Source organism: Cuculus canorus, chromosome 4 (assembly GCF_017976375.1).
Source record: "Cuculus canorus isolate bCucCan1 chromosome 4, bCucCan1.pri, whole genome shotgun sequence".
Taxonomy (NCBI): domain Eukaryota; kingdom Metazoa; phylum Chordata; class Aves; order Cuculiformes; family Cuculidae; genus Cuculus; species Cuculus canorus.
The window spans coordinates 13,808,216-13,830,918 of NC_071404.1; the positions used below are offsets into that span (position 1 = coordinate 13,808,216).

The 22,703-nt window shown below is 38.3% G+C and overlaps 1 protein-coding gene across 9 annotated transcripts in view; it reads left to right on the plus strand.

Moving 5' to 3' along the window:
* The window catches only part of PPP2R2C (protein phosphatase 2 regulatory subunit Bgamma), a 199,484-nt gene that overhangs the window by 47,486 nt on the left and 129,295 nt on the right, over positions 1-22,703 (plus strand). For 2 of the 9 annotated variants that reach the window (XM_054065197.1, XM_054065198.1), the window contains exon 1: positions 6,811-7,219. The exons of 4 other annotated variants lie outside the window; for them this stretch is intronic. Coding sequence is in view for 2 of the 5 variants with exons in the window: in XM_054065206.1 (XP_053921181.1) it covers positions 7,150-7,219 (70 nt within the window). In the remaining 3 variants the exon portion in view is untranslated. Of the gene's footprint in view, positions 1-6,809; positions 7,220-22,703 lie in introns of those variants that run through there. 3 more of the 9 variants (XM_054065205.1, XM_009564671.2, XM_054065206.1) reach the window with 2 other exon arrangements.

The window sequence follows — 22,703 nt, forward strand, 5'->3', positions numbered from 1 at the left end:
AACTCATCTTCTAGGAGGCTGTAGTTTCTACGTTGTCTTTTTCTGCGATGCTGTTTGCTCTGGAAGTAAATAATCTGCCTTTTGTTTTAAAGGATATGGAGCTTGTTTTAGGAACAAATCAGCTTTATTAGCTTGGGAAAGTACCAGCATTGCTCAGGGGTCCTGCATCAGTCTCCATTTGATGACTTCAGTAGGGAAATGCCCATGTAATTTTTGGTTTAAATACACAAGGCAGAGGAAGAGTGTAAAAGAAGCATGAGGTAAGAAAATGACCTTGCTAAAGCCTCACAGCCGGAATTAATGCTTGGTCTTTGATTCCTCATCATCTACTCTTTCCCTTAGACCACTCTTCCCATTCCTGATGCAGTTACTGAATAGGCTTAATCTCCAAATCAGTAAATTCTGGGAAAACCTCCAGCTTCTTCTTGTGGCATTTTGCCTATTCTTTCTGCTTTTCCTTCCCCTATCATTTTGCAACTTTGCTTTCCATCTCTCTAGCTGAATGTAGATTCTGCTGGAATCTGTTATTGTATTCTGAAATTTGCCAAATGAGAACTTGGCCCTAGAGTTTGCAGAACTCGCTCCGTTCATGTTGACTGGAATTTCTTCGTGCTCCTCCTCTTAACTGGGTCCTTGCACTCATAAGCTGATAGATTTCAGGATTTGATTTAGATATGATTTTAAACCACGAAAGGCCGAGGCAGAAATGTAGTTTCTGTCTCTAGTGCAGTGTTTCAGTGCCGTCCAAAGCTGTGAGCTCAGGGGATTTGGGTCCTTCAGCACTTTTCCCGTTGCCAGATGCTACTATGATTTCTGCCTGGTAACTCTGGCTCTTTGGCTGCTGGTTTGCTCTGACCAGACTCAAGCCAGTAGATAGGAAACTGTTTATCTTTCCAATTTTTTCATTCTTCAAGGGGGACACCTTAAAGCAGCGTACAATGTCGGGTTGACAGACTGGGGATGAACATGCCATTGTGGAGCTAGGAGAGGGCCTACTGCTTCCCATCCAAAGTGATACAGTGGCCCTAGAGAGAAGCTTGTGTCACAGGGGGGCACATCAAAGATCAGTAAATTAAGCCCAGAACTCTTCCATGTTGGTTAAAAAAAAAAAAAAAAAGGAGAGCAAACTGTGGGTTCCTGTGTAAAAAACTGAGCGTGGTGTGGATTGAGTTGATCTTATGCCCTGGCTTTCTGTCAACCTTAACAGTGGCACGGGATCTGCTAAGGATGCTTATGCAGTGTTCACTGGAATAAAGAGGAAGAAAGATGTTGGAAGGAAGTCAGCTTCTGTAATTCAAATTACTTGATGATAATTTTTAATTGCTTGCTTTCTAAAAGTGCCAGGTGCTGGGAGGCATTAGTTTTATTCTGTGTCTAGGGTATGTAGGCTAAAAATAAATTATTTCTTCTGGGGAGACGTTATTTTTAGGTTAAACACAGCAAAAGTTAGTGTTGAAGAATCTTCCCTTTTGTGAATAATAGAATATTTTTTTGAATTATGATAGCAGCCATTAGGTTTCTCAGAATTGTTAGGCTACATCATGATTTTTAGTATTAAACATTTGATTTAATATCTAGTAATTCAAGAGTGTGTATTGAAATATAAACTACATAGTATAGGTGTAAGGATTCTTACTGTTGAAGTGTTAGAATAAGGCAAAATTATTTACTTTTTATTCAAGAGCTATGATTCGTACATTTTTTTCTTTTACTTTTTATGTTAACTTTTGGCAGTATCTCTTTTTGCTTAGCTGTCAAGGAATGAAAAATAGAATTGCATGGTAGTGCTGTATATTACATTATATTTGGCTATTAGACAAATATAAAAGGGATTATTTAGAAATGTATAGGAAAACAGAATTTTATCTTTAAGACAAACTCTTACCAGAATTTATGATACACTCACTACTGTCATACAGCTATTAGATTAATTCCTTTCCAAGCAGGCATCATGTAATGAGATATACTTGAATGTCTGCAAAATAAGCAATGGTAGAAAGATTTTTTGTGCCGTTGCTACTTTCATCGTGGGTGGGGTAATTTCCCTCCAAGGCATTCAGCTCATGCTGAGGTCTCTGCCATCCGGGCTGGACTGTTTCTAAGATCTAACATGTTTAAAGTATTACTGCTGCAATTTGCAATGTAGATCTATTCTCGATTATAGGGGAGGGTATGATTCACCCAATGTTCATTCTGGGTAGAAGTACCAGGAGAGAACTAGATAGCAGGGAAAAACACTGTTTGAAAGTTAGTATTCTTCAATAAAAGGAAAACTAGGCAAACCCAGGGGAGTGGATTTACTATCTCTTATCCCTAGCTCCGAGTCCCTTCTCTATCATGCTGAGTAGGGCTGGAGGAAGATGAGGGGAGTAGCTTTTTACCATGTTCCAATTCCTTGTTGCTTTATCCTTTTAAAGGAAAGGCAACCAATGAGCTCCGGTATTTCTGAGCAGGAGTACAACTTTACTATATAATCTTATTTTCCTGAACGTTATGAATAAATAAATAAACAGCAAAGCTAATTTGCTGATGGCCTAACTGGAGGCATTGGTAGCTAAGCTACGATCTGTAAGTCCCTGTACATAAACTAGATGTGCATAAAGGGAGACAGCATCTGGCTCATAAATATTCTCTTTAGGTGAGCAAATTCAATTGCAATGTAATATAGCTGTAAAGGGTAAGCTAAATATTTTGTTGTATTTTTCTGTGGCTGACTAATTGTATGTATTCTATTATTCCATTTGACGATGAGAAAAGAAAGTTTGCCCTGTTTCATAGACTTTGTAGTTAGGATATGGTTAGAAGCAAATTCTGTCAAAGTTCTAAAACCCCACCAATGACTACATGAACATTAAACTAATGTAATATTTGAAGATAGTCTGCTTTTGGTGCAATTTGTTTAATTTCTAAGGACCCCTAACATCACAATGCTTTTAAAGTTCTCATTTTTCAAAAATAATTAATTCAAAGTTTTGTAACAGTTTAAAATTCAGTTTCATTTCACTTAAAGCCATTGTGTTTTACTAAATGAAGTACAGAATGATCTGGTTATGAGTAGTTTTGTTAAGGAAAATATTTAACTGTTGAACCACTGCTTCGTTCAATTGCAGTTGAAACTTAATTGTTCTATTCCAGAGCGAGTGATGGATTTGAGAGTAGTAAAGATGCATAGCACCTGACAATGCTCTTATTTCAGATATTGAGAATTTAAATTATTAAAGGCTGTGCTCTGATATGTCTAACAAAGCTAGCAGAAACTCTTCATGAGAATTTATTTAAGAGAAGAACAAAAACCTTTTGCATGAGCAAAACAAAGATGGCCATGTGTTTAACAGGTGTTTATAAGTAAGATCATGCAGGAACTCTCAGTTGCTGCCTTCCACAAAGTCTCCAGTGACCCTCTGTTGAAGAAAGCTCAAAACCAGGATTCCATCAGCATTACTGACTCACTGTTTACATAAATGTCTCTTATGATCTGTACATAGCTCTTCCATTTGGTAGTTTGGTTTTAGATTCTTCAGGATGGGGCACTTTTTTATTTCTGTGTTTGTACAGTATTCAGCACAATTAGTGTGTTGTTTTATGTGTAGGACTGTTAACTGCCATGGCAGTACAAAACCCCAATGTCTTTGATCAAGGGTTCCTTTCCCTCCACCCTCTCCCTGGATATTTGACTAGATCAAATTATGTAGGTTATCAGTGGGATTGATAATAAGTAGCATTTTAAAATGGCGCAGCGAGTTATCCACAAAAGTCTCATAAATTTGCGTTGCGCTACAAATGTAGAGCAGAATTTTGCTAACCTTCCTCATGTAAAGTGACCTACTTAAGTCAGTGGGCTACTGATATTTGCCACTCAATAAGGATACGGTTGCATATACACAGGGAATATTGGCTAGTGGTTTTGTTAAAGGCTTTTTTTTCCTCATTCCTCTCTCATTCTTCAGTCTGAGTTTTCCTTTTACCTTAGAAGAGGTAGGAGCAAGGTCAGTGTGCTCTGATCCAGGTGTGACACCTAAGGAAGTTGCCCGTGAACCTGTCTAATTCAAATGGCAAGAAGAAAAAATGATCTCTGGATGGGATTTACTATTTTCACTTAAAAAAAAGCCCACTCGTTTCCTAAAAAAAAAAACCAAACCACTCTACAAATAATGGAGGTAATGGAGGGACGCTCAAAAAATCATGAAGTTTCGACTGACTGAGGAAAAATAAGGGACGTCAGTGATTGCTGAGCTTCTGTGAAAGTGCAGAAATGTTCTCTCAGGCATTGCAGAGGTTGCAGACACCTTGGTCACAGAAATTTAGAGGTATTTACAAAGAAAATGATTTGTGGTGTTTTTTCACAGACTTATCAGTGTGGCTTGCTGAGACTCCATATATCACTCATAATTTATTATTAATTTATTTTTAATACTAAACTTTCCCCCCCCCCCCCCTTGGAAAGGAGAGATCATATGTTCATTTCTGTATGTTTGTAGGTGTAAATTATTCCTATGCATTTTTACTCAACTGTATTTCTTGATTTTTGGGATCAAATGCCCTGGATGGTGACATTTCAGTTTCAGCAGTCACCATAGCAAAGGGTGGAAGCTACTCAGTGTTACTTCCCCAGAGGAATACACACTCTCTAATGGTGTGTATCAAGCTTGGGTGTCTGACTGAGAAACTTAAGCATCCAGTAAATGAGGAGAGAGAGGTTTCTGATTTGGATGCTCTGAATTGCCCTCCAAAAGCTTCACTGAATATAGGGCGCTAAGGTTCCTGACAGAATCATGTAGGTTATATTTCTAACAGCCGTTTGTTCTTTTGCACAGATGCTGAAGGGAAGTGCCTTCTTGACTCAGACTGGTCTGACCATGGTGTTCATGAGTGTAAACTTTCTTTTTGTTGTACACCTTGCCATTGACTTCAGCAAAGTCAGGATTTCGTGTGCCATGTGTATCACTCACAAGCCCTTCGAACAAATCCACAATGATAAAATTATGTCCCGGGGATGGGTGGGTGAGGGGAGTGGGGTGTAAAATAAACCAGCTCCATCACATAGATTAGGGTCATTTTATGCAAAACAAATACCAGCATTTACAACATTCCTTTGTTATTTCAATCAAATTCTAGCTACATTTTCCCATTCATTATATTTACAATTTCTCACAGTTATTTTCTGAACTGTAGCTAGAATTGGCATCTAGTATTTATGCTGTTCTTGCTTCCCATAAACAGGCAGAAAATTCAGAACAATAGAAAAAATGAGGATGGTCTATCCAAAGCTGCTGGCAGGACTGGGTCCTCCTTGTTTTGGGCTACAGCCTGGTACCTAAGGCTTCAGCTTTACTTTCCCACCTTCTCCAATGTGAAGATTTGATATTAACTTGCCAGGTTGAGATGGTTATGTTTTATTTTGCTTCATCAGTGAGAGAAAGAAGAAAGTAATTTCATTGCTATTCTTCTTTCTCTCACAACTTTACTTCATCCTGAAATTAGATATTTATCGCTGGGCAGGCTTTTATGTAGTTCTCTACTTTTTCCAAAGTCACATGCCCATTTTACAGTAATGGCAGGGTTCTTGAATTTGCCTTCAAGAACAATATGTCCCAGCTTAATTAAAAAGAAACATACCCCCCCCACCCCCAAAAAACCCAAACCAAACCTGTGCATGATTCATGGAGGACTACACAAAATGCTGCAGTAATGCTGACAACTGGATTGTATCTTTTGTGTTCAATTCCAGTGCCTAAACCTGAGGACCATCCTTCTGCCCTCTAAATTATTTTGTGATTGCATTCTCCCTTTTTGTGCTGTGGTGGCTTTGGTCCACAGCCATTTTTCTTGTATTCAAAGTTCTAAACTTCAGTGTGCTTGTACCTTTTCAGAATACGTGCCTTCTGCAGCAAACAGTTCATGGTTTCATGAACAGATATTGAAAGTTTAAAGAAACTGCTTGTCTGTGGTGTTTTGCTGTGGTAAAAGCCATTAAACACGGAAACTAAAGAAGAAGCCTTATTTTATAATGCAAGCGAGTGATTTTTCTTTTACTGAGAAAACAGATTTGAACATTGCTTTTTCAATGTAATAGGATAATGCAGTGAATGAAAGTAGCAGGTCTAAGAAAATGCTTTGACCTCCCAACATTCTTTGTCCAGCTTTCCATTCCTGCATGGAGAAGCCACAGAGGTTATTTTCTGGCCCTGATTTTTTTTCATACTTTGTAATTTGTCTTTTATCTACAAAAATGGCCAAAAAAAGAGAGATAACCAACAATTATTTTATCTTACTTTTGCTGAGTGGTTGCTTTGCCTGTAACGATTCTGTTTGTATAGGCAGGTATATGGCAGTTTCAGTGGTATTTACTTATCCAGGCTGACATTGAACGACTGTTGCTTTTGCTGCATATGACAGTATTGACTAGCACAAAATTGTGGCTGCCCATTGGCGTGCAGCATGTTTCAATGCAAACCCATTTAAGCAGCCTCAAATTTTTTTTCCCCACAGCCCCTCCCTTAATTTTTTTCATTGCCCATCTTAGCAGCAGAAGAGCTAAAATAATTACCTGCAGTCTCATTTTTCACTTTACTCCATGCAGATCTGGTGTGGTTGGGCAGTGAGGGCTGGCTGGGAGGGGCCTGCTCTGATGCAGCACAGGCATATGACAGCGGTAGCAACAGCAAGCGGAGCCCTTCTCCGGGCGGGTTTTGCTGCAGTACGCTGATTGCCACTTTACAGCATCCAGCAAGATCTCCAGCAGCAGGCACTTGGAGGAGACTCTGCGTGGGCACTTGTTTAAGGAGTACCTGACTAAACAATTGGGTTATTCTTTAACTGCGGGAGAAGTGCCTGTATTCCCTTGACGCAAGCTCCCTACTGGCTTTCTGCATTCGTAATTTATCGGAGCTGTTTCTCCCTTCGTCTTTCTCCCGTTACTTCTTTTTCCTTCTTTTTTTTTCTTTTTTTTTTTTTTTTTTTCCCTTTCCCCTGATCGTTATTCATCCCCAAATCTGTGCTGCATCACTAGCTCTCATTATGCTGTGCTCAGTAGCCCAGTGTGTTCTCCGCCTCTGCTAGGCAGTGGCAGCATGGATGGTGCTCTTGTGACGACCTCTGCTGATGCTATCAGTCCACTGCGGATAGGCATGCTGAGTAATCCTGCTGTAAATGGGCGAGGACACGGACACACGAAAAATTAACCACAGCTTTCTTCGAGACCACAACTATGTGACTGAAGGTAACATAAATGCTGTCATTATTCTCTTGCATTGCGTATTCTGTGCCAGGAATGCACTGTCATGGTTGGAGATGTAGGCTGTTCTGTTTTCTCTTTTTCTAAAATTTTAAACAGGGAGACTTTCAAGATGTTTTTCTGTGTGATGTAGCGACAGAATCTGTTTGAATTTGCTAAATCCCGAAGGCATTCTGCGTGCTACGGCAGTATGTGAAACTATATGGGCTAAAGAAGGTCTTGCATTGTGCTGAGTTTGTGCTAGTGAGGTGTGCAGCACCTGGCATTGAATGCACAGTAGCTGCAATGTGGAAAATTGCAAGCAGTTGATTACTTTAAAAAGATGAAAGATTTGAGAGCACTAAAGTAAGAGAAATAATCTGTAAAGTTAACTATTTGCTGCTGTAATAAATGTTATGCATCTCATTTTGGTATTTATAGCCTAAGCATCACAGACATTGCTGAACTGATTGTTCCCTAGAGAACCGTATGCATTTAGAAGGGATATGTAAGCATAATCTTTCGAAATACTGCTGCCTGCTTTCATCCTGGGTGTGTGGGCAAGGTACATGAGAAAAGAAGGTACTTTCATTTTAAATGATTCAGTGGCTGGTAGCTTATTATATGGAAAGGAATTTTTGTGCAGGTGACACACTAAATGCTGAGAGAATTTACCTTGAGACCAGTGAAATGGTTGCGGCAGGTGCGGATCCATATTTCCTTGCCAGAAAGTTGCTTTAAGAGCAGGCCATTTTCAGATTGATTGATCAGACAGGAGAAATGTATTTGTAGGTGCTTGACTTTGCAAACGTATTTGTGTGTGCAGAGTTTTAACAGCACTTTCCAGCAGCAGAAACAGTACTTCAGTGTGGACTTATATAATATGAACACACTTAACATCAGGGTCAACCAATGCTACTTCAGACTCTTTCTCCTGATTCTGTCGTCATTTGATCAATGCTTGGTCACTTAATACTCCCATGCTGCATCCTGAAATGTGATCAGCTGATGCTCTCTTGATTACTGATGATTTGCATTTTTTTTAGAATGTAGAAAACTGCAGGATGATTTCGCCATACTGGGAACACAAAGCAGATTTTTCAGAAGAAATGCTGTGTACTGACTGTAACTGTTACCACTGGCTGGTGTAGTTGTTTGCTAATCTTGCCTCTAGGACATTCTTTGCATTTTGGTTTGTGTTTTGGTGCATTTTTCTAATCTGTTTTGAATTTTTGGTTAATCCTTTTTGTCTGAATGATGATTTATGTTTTGAGATGTAGTCATCTGTAATAATATTTGAAGAAACTTTGTCTTAAATATATAGCTTTATGCCTTAGATTCTGCAAAATGTGCAGTGTAATTACTGCAGGGTACTTGCTGCATGTTGAGATATCAGATGTATATTTCATGAGCATGTACAGCTATGTTAAAAATTTGGACTTTACAGTCTCAGTTTTGTAATCTGAGGAAAAGAATCCTTTGTGGATTTTGAATGTCAGTATTCTCTTCTGTATGTTACAGGTGTTTTAAAAATTAGATGGAGATTTTTTTAGTATTTCTGGGGACACTGCTGACGCCAGTGTTAGATTTTCAGTCTTTTTATTTTCACTTGGTATTTGGATCAGAAGGACTGGATGTTCTTCCGTGATTGCACATGGAGTGGTTTGTCTGAAATAGGTCAAAATATAACTTGCAGATCAATGCCGGCCTGTATTATATTTTCCCTGTGATCAGAATTAATCATGAAATATGTTGGCATCTGATTTTGAGGTAGATGAAGTATGGGAACCTTCAGTTAGTGCTGAAGCACTGCTAGTGCAATGTTTCTTGGGAATGTTCAGTTGGTCAGCTGTTATAAAATTTTTTTGTTATATCTGACACTGCCACACATTTTAAGAGATCATGAAAATCACGAGGGAATGAGTCTATCTGTGAAATTTTTCCAGGGACACCATCACAAATTTTAAATTCTCATTGACACACTTGAATACATAAGTTAAACTGGTGCTTAAGATGTGCCTGCTTTGTTCTGTTTTAGGGTTTTTTTGTTGCTGTTTTAAAAAAAAAAAAATTTAAGATTTGGCTCTGTGAAACAACCTTTAATCCTTCTCATGTGTAAAGACTTGAAGTCCTTCCACAATCCTTGCATTTGGCCCTATGATATCTTAGTGCTGCGTATGTGATAGTAACATGCATATAGAAATGCAGTTCCAAGCAGTAGTGTACTTTATGATACTGGAAAAATAATTTTATTGGAGTCATACTCAAGTCTTTCTTTTGGGGTCTTTGTCTTTTGTAATCCACTGTTTAAAACAAAGAAATACTTGATATTGTATCCACTGTTCTAGAGAAGTTACTGACTCATGGTTGGCTGTGAATAATTACAATTTTCTGTTTTCAGAGTTTTAAAATCTTGGTGAGGTGTCTTCTGTCCTTACTGCTCCATGCAGCAGACTAAACTAATTTACAGAAGGAAGTATTGCTGACCTTTATATGCATGTTATTCCTCTCTGTTCTCTGAGGAAAGTAAGGCTAACGCAATAAAAAATATGTGATTTAACTATAGTATTGCTTTAGTTCTTTTCCTTATTTACTTCTATAGTGATTAAAGAAAAAAAATCAGGTGATATATGAACTCACAGGGTATAGGAAACCTGTGAGATTAATTGGATTTGCTCTGCTCTTGCTAGTGGACCTAGTCTGTTTCTAACAAAACTGCTTGCTTGAGCAAAGTAGATTAATCTCTTGCATAGGTCACTATTTTGTAACATCGGGGTCATCTGTATCAAATATGACTTTATCTTGACTATGGAAAATTGAATTGCTTTTTAAATCTCAAAAATGCCTTGATCTGATGGTTGATGTTATATGGTTTCTGGTAATAGGCATTATAGACACATATGTGACAATAGTGACTACCTGGCCTTGTTTCTCCTGTTACATATGCAAATCTGCAATAAAATAAATGGAGTTAAACCAAGCAGGATAGTAAGACATAAATAATTTTGTCATTGTAAGTCTTAGAAGTATATTACAATTGCACAATGGGAAAACACCATTTAATTCCATCAGCAGCATACAGTAAGTTTTTCAGTGATCACTTTCAGAAGTGGTTTTTGAAACAAACTGCTTTCACTGGAGTTGTTCCTGTGGGGAAAGCAGAAAGACCTAATGAGAATTGTGAAAAATAGAGGAGGAAGATCGAAGGCCTAGAAATTGTGACCTGTGAGGAAAGATTGAACTTTTTTACATGGAGGTGTGAAACACTGGTATATATTGCCTAGGGAGCTTGTGTAGTTTGTCACTGAAATCCTTAGAAGCAGGCGACATAGATGTCTGTAAGAAATTACATGGGGATAGCAGAGCCTCCCTTGGGGCAGAGGAATGGACTAGATGACCTCTGAGATCTGTTCAGGCTTGTGATTCATTGCCGACCTGCATTTTATCTTTATTGCCTTTTGCATCCCAGCTGTGGGAACCAGCTGCCCAGGAGGTGGTGTGTCAGTAATATGTATTATTTCCACAACATGTTTAGAAGAACAGGAAAGAGGGGAAGGGCGTAGTAGAACATGGGAAAGGAGATAGGTTGGATGGGAGAAACACGAGCCTTTGTTACTTGCAGGCAAAGCCTGTTAGGGGAAAGTGCAAGAAGATTGCAGACAGTGAATTGGGGGAAGGGATGAAGGAGGGAAGTATGTGCTTTTGGGGGGCAGAGAATGTCCTTCAGTCCAAGAGTTCCCTTGACATTACCTGTGGTTAGGATTAACAGCTGAACTGACAGTACTGCTGATGTCCTTTGCCGTCTCAGGACCTTGGGATCAGCCACGCAGGATTCGAAGCAGTGATCTGTGTGGTATGGTCACTGTGTTCCCTGCAGGGGAAAAAGTTGTGGGACATTACAGTGCTGCTTCTCTGAGCAACTGCACTGTTAATTCAGCTATGTGGTATTTTGCAGATTTAATGACTGGCAGAGAAATAATGAACAAAATTAATTACTCTTACCATACTGTGTTAGAGGATGTGAATCGTATCCATGAACCCAATTTTATCTGGAGAAACGCTTCTCTGATGACAAAGGCTTTGGTGGTTATACGCAGACATGTCTAGCGTATCAATTCATCCCTGCCTTTTTATGGATTCTCCCTGTTTTTGGGAAGAAACAAAAAGTTGCTTGTACCTTCAGTTTCTAGAGAGAAACGGGTTCCTCCCTTGGCTTTGGCCTGCAAATTCAAGTGAAGGCAGTGAAGTTGCACCAGATCAACGGTGCAGAAGCTGACCTTCACTATCTAGTCGTTTACATGGCTGATTGATGCAGATTGGTTCCATATGGCTTAACTTCTATTCAAAAGTTAATCATGTTAATGGTGTATTAACCTCCTCAAATGTGATATTTGAAGAATAATGAGAATTACCAGTGTAGTGTAAAACATATTGAATCATAACCATGTGAAACATTTATTATAACAAATGAAAAAAAGACATTTTTGTCCCTAATTATTTTAAAGGAAAAATCCTCTGCAGATAATGGAAACAGATTTTGGGGCTTTTTTCCCCTTTAACTAAATAAATTCATATCTCTGTTCTTCATCAATCAGCATTAAGGGAAATTATCCATTTTCATCTGCCAAGAAGAAATTTATTTATGTACTTGTCTTTCATAAACATCTCAAATATGATTTTAATAAGAGCTGACTACCTGAGAGTATTGGATGAATATGGTGAACAGGTGCTGTTCTACTGGCTTAGGCTTACTCTCAATCTAGTCAGTTCACTTAGTTCTGAGAATGGCTGGTAAAAAGCTTATTAAGAAAAGTGCAAGAAGTAACTCTTCCTCTTGACCTCCAGCAATTCAGGATTTAAGTTGTGAATATTGATGATTTTTATCTTTTTACATAACTCATTTAGAAATTATTGCTCATTCTTATTCCAGTCACTTGTGTTATTTTTTAGCTCAAGTCAAGTATGAACAGAGGTAAACCTTGTTGCAGCATCACTTTTCCTCTTGTTAAATGGGGTATAGTTATGTTTTTTTTTGTGTGGGGATTTGGGTTTTCTTTTGCTCACAATTCTATTCAGATGAATGTTATGGGTCGCCTTGAAGATTTGGATTAATAAGGTTTATTCCATCCAAGTGATGTTGCTGACTTTGTAATCTTTATTCGTGCAGCTTAGTTGGTGAAGCCATGGAGGCAGGGCTAGCACACAGCTGTCGCACCGCCTTGCACTGAAACCTCAAACGTTTGCTCTCTCCCTCAAGCCTATATCTGGATGTGTGGTTCAGCATGCAGGAAAATCAAATATTGGTACTACCTGAAGCTTGGGTCTGCATAGCATGGACGTTTAAGACAGTGTTCAGTATGGGCAACACCAGGCAGTGGTTTGTTCATGCAGAAAAAACAGTATAGGTTTAGCCAAAGTGAATTACACTGTTGGCAATACTTGTCACTGTACAGTACCAGCTACTCATTCAAAGTACTTCACAGATGTAATTTTCATACTTAACTATTAGGCATTCATATAATCATAATCTCTATTTAATTTTTCAAATTTGCTTTTTGAAGAAATCTGCAGTAGGATTAGGATGTTTAATCCTAGACTGGGACTTCAGAATTTCTTAATTTGCTGTTCTCAGCATTCCCAGAGAGCAGGGACATGTTAATGTTAACTTCTTACTGCCTCCTGAAAAGGCTGCCTGTTCAAGGAAGGGATTAATTTAACAACTAACTACTGCATCCTCCTAAGAGACCATTTCAAGCCACTCGGAGCTGCAGGACATGCTTAAAAGGCATGGAGTTAACGTGGTTTGGATATCCATGTAATGTCATGCCTTCATGTGACAATTATTCATCAGTGTCACATGTACTCTGTAAAATGTCACCAATTGTGACTACACAGGGTTGCAATCATGCCCATTTGCAAAGGCATAAATCTGAAGTGCTGGAGCGGTGGTTTTCATGGGTTGCCAACTGGGACCAATGGCAACCTTGGCTCTCTCTGCACGCATGTATAATCAATAGATCATCTCCCAATCAGTAACTAAATAATAACTATATATAGTTGCTGGATAGTGTTAGAGATCCTGAAGAAGTGATTGAGATGTATTAACAAAAGAAAGGAACTGTCTGGAATATTAACTACATGATAAACAAGCCAAGCTGCTCCCATGACAGTGAGTACACAGAGCTGCAAAAGAACGCGATTGTAGTAATCTGGTGCTTTTCTCAGGTGCCAGCAGTGTTTGAGCGGCACAAAAAGACCAGGTAGTTTCAGCAATTTAGCCTATAAGCAGTTTATTCATATGTATATAGTCATATATAGATAAATATAGACTAGAAACATTATAAATAGAAATGGTCATAATATATTTAACTATGTAACTACTGTATGTAATAGGTTTAGCTACATATAAACCTTAAAAAGTGGAAGTTCAGGGGGTCAACAGTACAATGGATGTGTAAGATAAAATGCAGCCATAAAATGTGATCGATGCAAGCTCTCTCTCTGTGCCAGATTTCTTTCTAATTGAAGCTGACAATTCAAAAGCATTGAATAATGTAAAACTAAACAACAGCGTGCAGGTAGAGTCAATGTCGTTGTTCACTGCAGGAGCAGTTTATTTAGCATACGCGTTTTTATGGAAAGAAAACTGTACTTTATGATGTATTTTGTTTTCCATGTAGACCTCAGCATTTACTACAATGTATCAACTATTTAAATGGTAAGTTTAGAGAATAATGGATGTGGTTTTTAACATCAACTTAAAAAGTGAAACATGGTACAATAACACTGAATTTTTTATAATCAAAGAATAACTGAGCATCTTTTATTACAGCCCTAAAATGGTAATAAATCAGTACTGCTTATGTTGTGTTACTACATCTTTACTAATCTTGGATCTTTGAGACTTTCCTTAAACAGTTTATTTCATCCACCATAGTAAGCCTTTGTATAGGGGAATGCAGGCTAAGAGAAGGCAAAGTATTTGCTGGCTAATATCAATGTAGTTGTTTTGGCCAGGGAAGAGATTGTAGAGTAGGTAATTACCTCCATAAATTAGAGGAAGTTATTATGGGAATTTTTGTTTTTTAAACAAGAAAGAGTTTTAAATGCAGTTTTAGCCATATTGAAGCACTTTGTTGATCAAGTATTTCTATAGGCCTTAGGTTAATACTAAGCTTGCCTTTAGTAATGAATGTGGTCTATATTACTGGTTCCTGGTGAAAGTTCCCCAGTTCTTTACCAAGAAACAAAAACACATCTAGAAAAGTAGTTGTATGGGTTGTAAGAGATCTCATTTTCTCAGGAATGTTTCCTTGCTTAAAAACTATTGTACCTGTTATTTCCATTGCTTAAGTGCAATTGAGACCAGACTGTATTTTACCCATGCAAATACAAGTGATAAACATTTACATTAAGAAATTGGTAATTAATTCCTAATAAAATCTTTCATCAAAACTCATCATGCAGTTCAATGACTTTTGTGAATGACTATTATGACAGGGATTTGGGATCTATATTGTAAATGTAGCAGTGATTTTTCTATCATTTACTGATTCATCTATTTAGAAAAGGAAAATATGGAAATCTCTGTGTGTAATATAATGACATTTGTGTGTGTTCTACTTAAGAATAGAGTACAGAAGAAAGTAAAGGACTGATAATAAAGTTGGTTTGTTTTCCTCTAGTTCCAGTTCAGCTCAAGTTTAAATAGAACTTAATTAACTATTCCCTTAATTCTTACCGTTGTAGTGCTTTTGTTGTTCATGTGACCTGGGCATTGCAGGTAGTCAATGACTGTGCAAAGTAATACCATTTGTGTAAACTCTGAGGTTAATGCAGCCCTGTGATAATACTGATTGCATTAAAGACAGCCTGTTGGGCCAGTTTCTAGCGAAAAATAAAGATCACTACAGATCAGTTATAAATAAATGATTACTTATTTCCTTCTCTCTGTTTTTAATGGATCCATATTATTTCTCCTTAACCTAAGATGTTAAATATGTATTTTAAATAGAATAAAAATATTCAAACAGTGAGCTGGTCACCAGTTTTCAGTAATTTATTTCTAAACTTCTATCCAGTCAATGCGAACTCATCTTCTATTAACTTTGAGAGGTTTCAATTTATGCTAGAACTTGGTGCAAGGTCTTTAATAAATCTTCCCAGGGGTTTCAAATCAGGCTCTGTCTGTCATGATTTCATACGTAATTTCTGATAGAATGTCTTTATTTCTACATTCTGATATGATAAAAAGAAGAATTCACGTAGTAAATTCAATAATAATAACTAGTTAGTAGAATTCAACAGATAGGCGCAGTGGACTGGTGAGTGCAGGGCAAAACTGGCTCCTGAGGTTGCACAAAAGACTGTTGTCATGCAACATGTTAATTTTGACACTCTGCTTGATTCGATATCTTTTATTTCTGCGTTCAGATTTGTGATATGGGATTAACCAGTACCAGATGAAGTCAGACATGTATTCTGTAGTCTTTTGAATGGAAGGCTTGGGTCAAGTATACTTTCTTTAATCAGCAGTGAAGCTCAAAGCAGAATTCACATATACAGTGTCTTTGAAATAGGTAGCTTTAAATTATTACACGCCTTATAGAAATTCTTGGAACACCTGATACTACGAGTCAAGCAATGGTCATGCTTCTTATTGCTTGGGTGCAATGTCAGTATGGTTTTGTGCATGTTGTGTGCACTCATGCTTTTACATATGTTCCACTCACAGAAGTCTTGTGTATGACTGCTAGTACTTATTTTCTGGTGTGTCTGTGTTCCTTCCAGTTGCTGTGCTTAAAATGTGAATCTAGACAGATTACAATGGCTACGTAGAAGTTTCAACACTAGGAGATGGGACAGTTAGTACTTGTAAGTAGGGCGCTATATGTCTTTCATGTCCCGTGTGGTTCACATACTATTTTGGTCTATGCTGATCAGAGAAGTGAGACTGTTATTGGAGCAAAACTTTCCTTACACCATGACATGAGACGAAGTGTCCCTGCAGTTCTGATTTTCCCCTGTTGTGGTGATGAGATGCAGTTTCCTGAAAAATGGATTACATGGATTTTATTTTCCAGGGTTAGCTATGTACTTAAATGCTAGGTTGAACATTTCTGTGCTTCCACTGGCATTTCAGGAAAATGGGTCATACAGAGCAGAGGCCTTTTGTGACACTATGTAAGCATTACGAAGGTGCTAGATTGAAAACAAATGAGTTGCATCTATTAGCAGTAATGATATTGCAAATCAATGAATTATATTAAAAACTTAAGATTTAGTACCTGCAAGAATTTACACTGTGTCCAAGTGAAGGCTTTTAGTTGCTTATGCTTTGAGCTGTCTTGCAGAAATTACTGCAGAATGTAATTTGTACAGAGTGCAAACAACGGTTGTTTGTTGCATTGCTCTTTCCTATTTTTTTCATTTAGGTTGAAACACTGAGGATGTTTCTTTTACTTTTTCATACCTTCAGATTAATTTCAAAGCATTTTAAATTTGGGGTTTGGTTTGAAACCGCTTGGAGATGCTATTATTGGCAGCAAATAGCCCACCAGCCTACGGGTCCAGCTTCTTCAGAAAATGTCAGCAAACTTGGCCTGTTTTACATTTGTCCCTTTACATTTGTCCCTTTAAGCAGAGCAGGAAATGCCACGCCTGCAGCTCATGAAAGCAGCGCTCACTTCTGCGGGTGTAAAGTTGCTGTCTGTTCATCAGGGTCCCATTGCTGCTCCGTGCAAACTGTTACATGTGCTCCAGTTTGGTTAGCGTTGTAAAGACTTACGTAGCAGTGATGTTTACTGTAATACTTCTTCAAAACAACCTTTTTATAAGGCATTTTGTAATATGTATGAAGGAAAGGGGGAAATATGGCTATATAAGTATATATTGTTTCCAATACAAGTATTTTGGAAACATTTGACACTTGTCCTGGGTGTACCTGGGAAATGATAGTAACAGTAGGATCATAGAGTCATTAAGGTTGTAAAAGACCTCTAAGATCAAGTCCAGCCATCAGCCCAACACCACCATGCCTACTAAACCATGTCCCGAAGTGCCACATCTACACAGTTGTTGAACACCTTTAGGGATGGTGACTCCACCACTTCCCTGGGCAGCCTGTTTTAATGCTTTATCTGTCTTTCAGTAAAGAAATTTTTCTTAATATCCAATCTAAACCTCCCCTGGTGCAACTTGAAGCCATTTCCTCTCATCATGTTACTTGGGAGAAGAGACCAACACCCGCTTCTCTACAACCTACTTTCAGGTAGTAGTGATGTTAAATCTGAAGGCAGAAAGCTCTGACTCTTCTGCACTATAAATAATTACTAACAAAGATGATTGCCAATCTGGAGAATTGTTTGCAGAGGGATTCATTTCTGATTGTTAAGTGTAAGTATATTTAGACAGAAAACGATTTTTGTTCCTGAAAGCCAAGAAGTTGGTGTAAATTAGAGGAATTAGCAATTTGGACTCCACAGAGCAAACATCAGCCTGGTTATTACAGATGGGGCTTGATAGATGTAGTTATATTGAGCTTAGAAAAAGAAGCTTTTCCTTTGTTTTACATTTTAATGGCTGAATTCAGTTATTATGGCTGGCATGTTATTGTCACCAATTGAACTTACACAATTATCTTTAAAAAATATCCTGTTTGGCAGAGTTCCCTTTTCTGAAATGTTGTTCTTGCTATAAGTCACCTCTAATGCAGAAGTCTTCATTCATAAGTTTGTTTGTGCATATCAACATATACATTCATGGATCTTCATTGCATTCAGTAACTCCAAACACTTGTGAAATTTTAAGACTAAATAGAAAACCTTACCTGAACTTTGCCAAGATTTACAATGTAAATTTCTATGTTAAAAATTATTTTAATTTTAGACTTACCACTAACTATTTTGATTGGCTTTAAATCTGATTTTTCTAATGTATTTTTCTGTCAGTACTAGTTCTGCAGTTTTATGTTCTTTGAAAGATCTGTACTACAGACTAAAGGTATCAGTATTTGAATTAGCAAGTTGTTAACCATAGATGCCTAAAATACAGGCTCTGCCACAATAATGGAATCCAAATAAGGAGGAGGAATAAAGGAACTTTGATCAGTCTGCTTCCAAAACTGAGCAATGGAAGTGCTTCCATTCTTTGGCTTTTGCAGTTTGCAGTGCAGTCCAGAAATTGTGACTCCAGAATTTGAGGTTTTATTGCATAAGTGAAACTTATTGCATAAGTTAAATAATGCTAATATCTGCATCCAAAATAAATAAAAGGTGGCTAGATAAGATTTGACTATATGTGATGACGAGAGATACCTTAAACATTTTAACAGATGAGACAAAACACCGTTTCTTCTTAAGAACTCTTAACAGCAATAACTCAACAGTTTCATGAAGCTTTTATCCAGTGCAGAATTCCCAGAGCTCCTCTTTTCAACTCTGGGCCTATCCAGATCATATTCCTTGATGCCCCATTTGTTCTTTTGAAGCTTGACACTTGAAAAACTGTCTAGTCTTTATGCTGTGTTTCTGTAAAATATGATTGTTCTGAGGCCAGCTTGTTCCTGCAGTTCTGTGAAGGAGTCTCAGTGAAGATTTGTTCTGTCATCCCACTCTGTGTGTTCTTTCTGTGTATATAGAACAGATCCTTCTCTTAGAATATATGCTAAAGCATGTGGAGGGCAGGGAGGCAGTCAGCATGGATTCACCAAGGGCAAGTCCTGCCTGACCAACCTAGTGGCTTTCTATGATGGGGTTACCACATCAGTGGACATGGGAAAAGCAATAGATGTAGTCTATCTGGATTTCTGTAAAGCCTTTGACAGGATCCCCCACAACATCCTTCTCTCTAAATTGGACAGATATGGACTTGATGAGTGGACTGTTCAGTGAATAAGAAATTGGTTGGATGGTCTTATTCAGAGAGTAGTGATCAATGGCTCGATGTCCAGATGGAGATCCGTGACAAGTGGTGTCCCTCAGGTGTCCATATTGTGGGAACAGTGCTGTTTAATATGATGTAGACAGCGAGATTGCGTGCAGCCTCAGCAAGTTTGCAGATGACACCAGCCTGAGTCGTGCAGATACCACACCAGAAGGATGGGATGTCATCCACTGGGCCTGTGTGAACCTCATGACATTCAACAAGGCCAAGTGTAAGGTTCTATACCTGTGTGGGGGCAATCCACAGTTTCAATATGGAATAGGGGGTAATATGACTGAGAGCAGGCCTGCAGAGACGACTTGGGGATGCTGATTGATGAGAAGCTTGACATGGGCTCGCAATGTGTGCTCACAGCCCAGAAGGCCAACCGTATTGTGGGCTGCATCAAAACAAGCATGGCCAGCACGTCAAGGGAGGTGATTCTGCCCTTCTACTCTGCTCTCGTGAGAAACCATCTGGAGTATTGTGTCCAGTTCTGGAATCCCCAACATAAGAAGGATCTGGAACTGCTGGAGTGAGTCCAGAGGAAGGCTATGAAGATGATCAGAGGGCTGGAGCACCTCTGCTATGAGGACAGACTGAGGGAGTTGGGGTTACCTCTCCATCCTCACATTATAAAATTTCTTCTTAATATCTAATCTAAATCTCCCTTCTTTCAGCTTAAAACCATCACCCCTCGTCCTAACCCTGCACTCCCTGATCCAGAGCCCCTCCCCTGCTTTCCGATAAGCCCCCTTTAAGTACTGGAAGGCTGCTGTAGGGTTTCCCCAGAGCCTTCTCTTCTCTAGGCTGAGCAAGCCAGACTCTTTCAGCCTGTCCTGGTATGGGAGGTACTCCAGCGCCCTGATCATCTTTGTGGCCCTCCTTTAGACTAGCTTTATAAATCCATGTCTTTCCCATCTTGAGGACTTCAGAATTGAATTCAGCACGCCAGATGAAGTCTCATGAGAGCAGAGTAGCTGGGGAGAATCACCTTCCTCCCCCTGCTGGTTACATTTCTTTTGAAGCAGCCCAGGCTATGGTTGACTTTCTGGGCTGCAAGCACACATTGCCAGCTCACATTGAGCTTCTCATCCACCAGCACTCCCAATTCCTTCTCTTTAGGGCCATTCTGAATCCATTCTCCACCCAGCCTGTAATTGTGCTTTAAAGCTATCTGTGTTTGCCTGCACCCTGTATTATCTCTTATCTTTCTTTCCTCTATCACTGTTTCTAGTTGATGTAAATTTCATTCAACCATTGTTTTTGGAAAGTCTCAGTTTACAATCATAAATAATCATGCTTATATCATATATTTACCACAATAAATGCGATATAAGGCATAAGCTATAGTTTCTCTGTGTTTCATTCAACTCACAGATAGCTTGTATTTTCTTGAATCTGAATCTCAGCTCCAGTAATATACCACGCTTGAAGAGGAGGATGATGGATATGCTGATCAGTTGTTATAGTTCAAAATCAGACTGAATGTGAAAGACATCTGTTCTAGATGTCTGACATGTGGTCAAGACGGGAAACTATACAAGAGTATGTGGATATTTTGGGACTAAATATTTTGCAATAATTTACATTTTTCCCCTGGTTCACACAGCCTTCCAACCAGGCAACAGATACTTTCTTAAACCTAATGGTCTGCCTTGAAGTCCCCTTTCATGTGCTTCTGGTATGTGCCTTCGTGCTGCTAAAGTTCCTTTGATCTCCTTTTGGCCACTTTCCAGGCTATCTTCTAAAGACTATCTTTTAATTCCTTTTGTGAAATATCCATACCAGCTTTAATTCCTGCCAGAAGGCAGCTATTCCATCTCTGTTCAGCCAGGGCCCCAAAGCTTTAAATTCTCAACTTGTCTCTCTCTCGAAGTAGCATTCCCTGCTCAACCTTAGAAGTCAGTAATATGTGGATCCAAGCAGTGCTGGAGAAAGAAATGAGATGAGAATATAGTCATCCTGATTTTTCTTTTTCCATTTGCTTGACTTGATTGTAGTGGTGCTTGGTTTTTATCTGCAGCAGAACTTGCTACTCTTCAAGCACCAGAATTCTTTATTGAAAAAAAAAAAAAAAAAAAAGGAAATCCAGCCAAAACCTTAGCTCACTTGACACTCTTTGCCAAGTTCATTCTGCTTTCTGTACTTGTATCCACTGAATCTTGTCAGTGCAAGACTCAGTACCATTCTTTTATTGTCATTAAAGGGCACATATGTGACTCAAAATCATCTTGGACTTGGCGTGATTAGTTTAACTGTGTGTGACATTCAGGTGCAAAAGGAGGATCATTTTGAAATTTCAAGAGTCCCTAATTCTATACCATTCTACTGAAAAGGAATTTCTGACTTTAGATGGAAGCCTGGCAGGCTTCCTGGGTAAGCTCCTAGTTAAGTAGGTCAGTATCAACAGACTTGTCTGAAGAATAGGGTCAGGATTTTACCTTATTATCACAAGGGAAAAGCTAGTTGTTTTTCCTTTTTTTAAGTTTACCGCTCTACTATAGAACTGGAAGTGACTGGAAATAATGGAAGTTGTATGAAGATTCATTTTTAAAATTCATTTTTTTGGGTTTTTGCTCTGGTGGGTTCTTATAAAACTGAAGTACACTACTTATTTTTGTAAGAGCACCAAGATCCTCATTTCCAATTTCTTCTTCAGGTGGTTGTAACAGGTTATTGCAGCCATTATGCAATTGTGATTTAGTATCTAATGAAGTCTATTAAAAAGCTGTCGCTGGTTCCAGTGAGATTGGATTGGTGTGTATGGCTTTGCATAGCTATGTTCTGTGTACATATTGTAAGTCCATAAAAATATATGTCTGTATTTATAAATGACGTATTTTGTTTGTGCTTTGAGGGTCCTGATTTTAATCTCTAAACCTATTTTTTCTAAATACTTTGTGCAGTAACCTTGCTTTTGTCTTCAGTAGTACATTCTAGACATTGTGAAGATGTAGTATGTAACCCCTGATACTGCAAGAGGTTTTCTGAAGAGTTTATCTGACTCGGTGCAAGAGTGGATAAAGTAACAGCTTACCGTAAACTCTTGTGGGAATCTCAGTGTGCCAAATCTTCAGAAATTCAATGCTATTACTGGTTTTGTTCTTTAGGTCACAAATAGGTGAAGGTGGAAATTTGGCCTAACTTCAGTGTACTCAGAAATATTAGATTCTAAGATTTAGATTTAGATTTTCCTACATACTGCCAGGAAACCTAAGTACATTCTGCAGTTTCAGAAGAAAAGAATCTTGGGAATTGAAATTATGTGGATTAGTTAAAGGCATTAGTTAATTTTCTTAGTGTTTACAGCATTCCCGTTCATCAGCAAACTTTGTGTTTAGCCTATCAAGAATTTATACTTTATCCAAAAGAAAAATTTTCCCTAGTCGCTATAACCATTTGGAATATAATTTTGTTTCTTTGCATAACGAGGTAGGAAATGTACTTGGGAATTCTCATGCATATTATAATTTGTTAAAATTATGGTACTATTAAATTTATCCTGTTGAATACAGTGACCATAATATTGTCTTTGCATGTTTCCTTAGGAGCTTGATGTATTCAA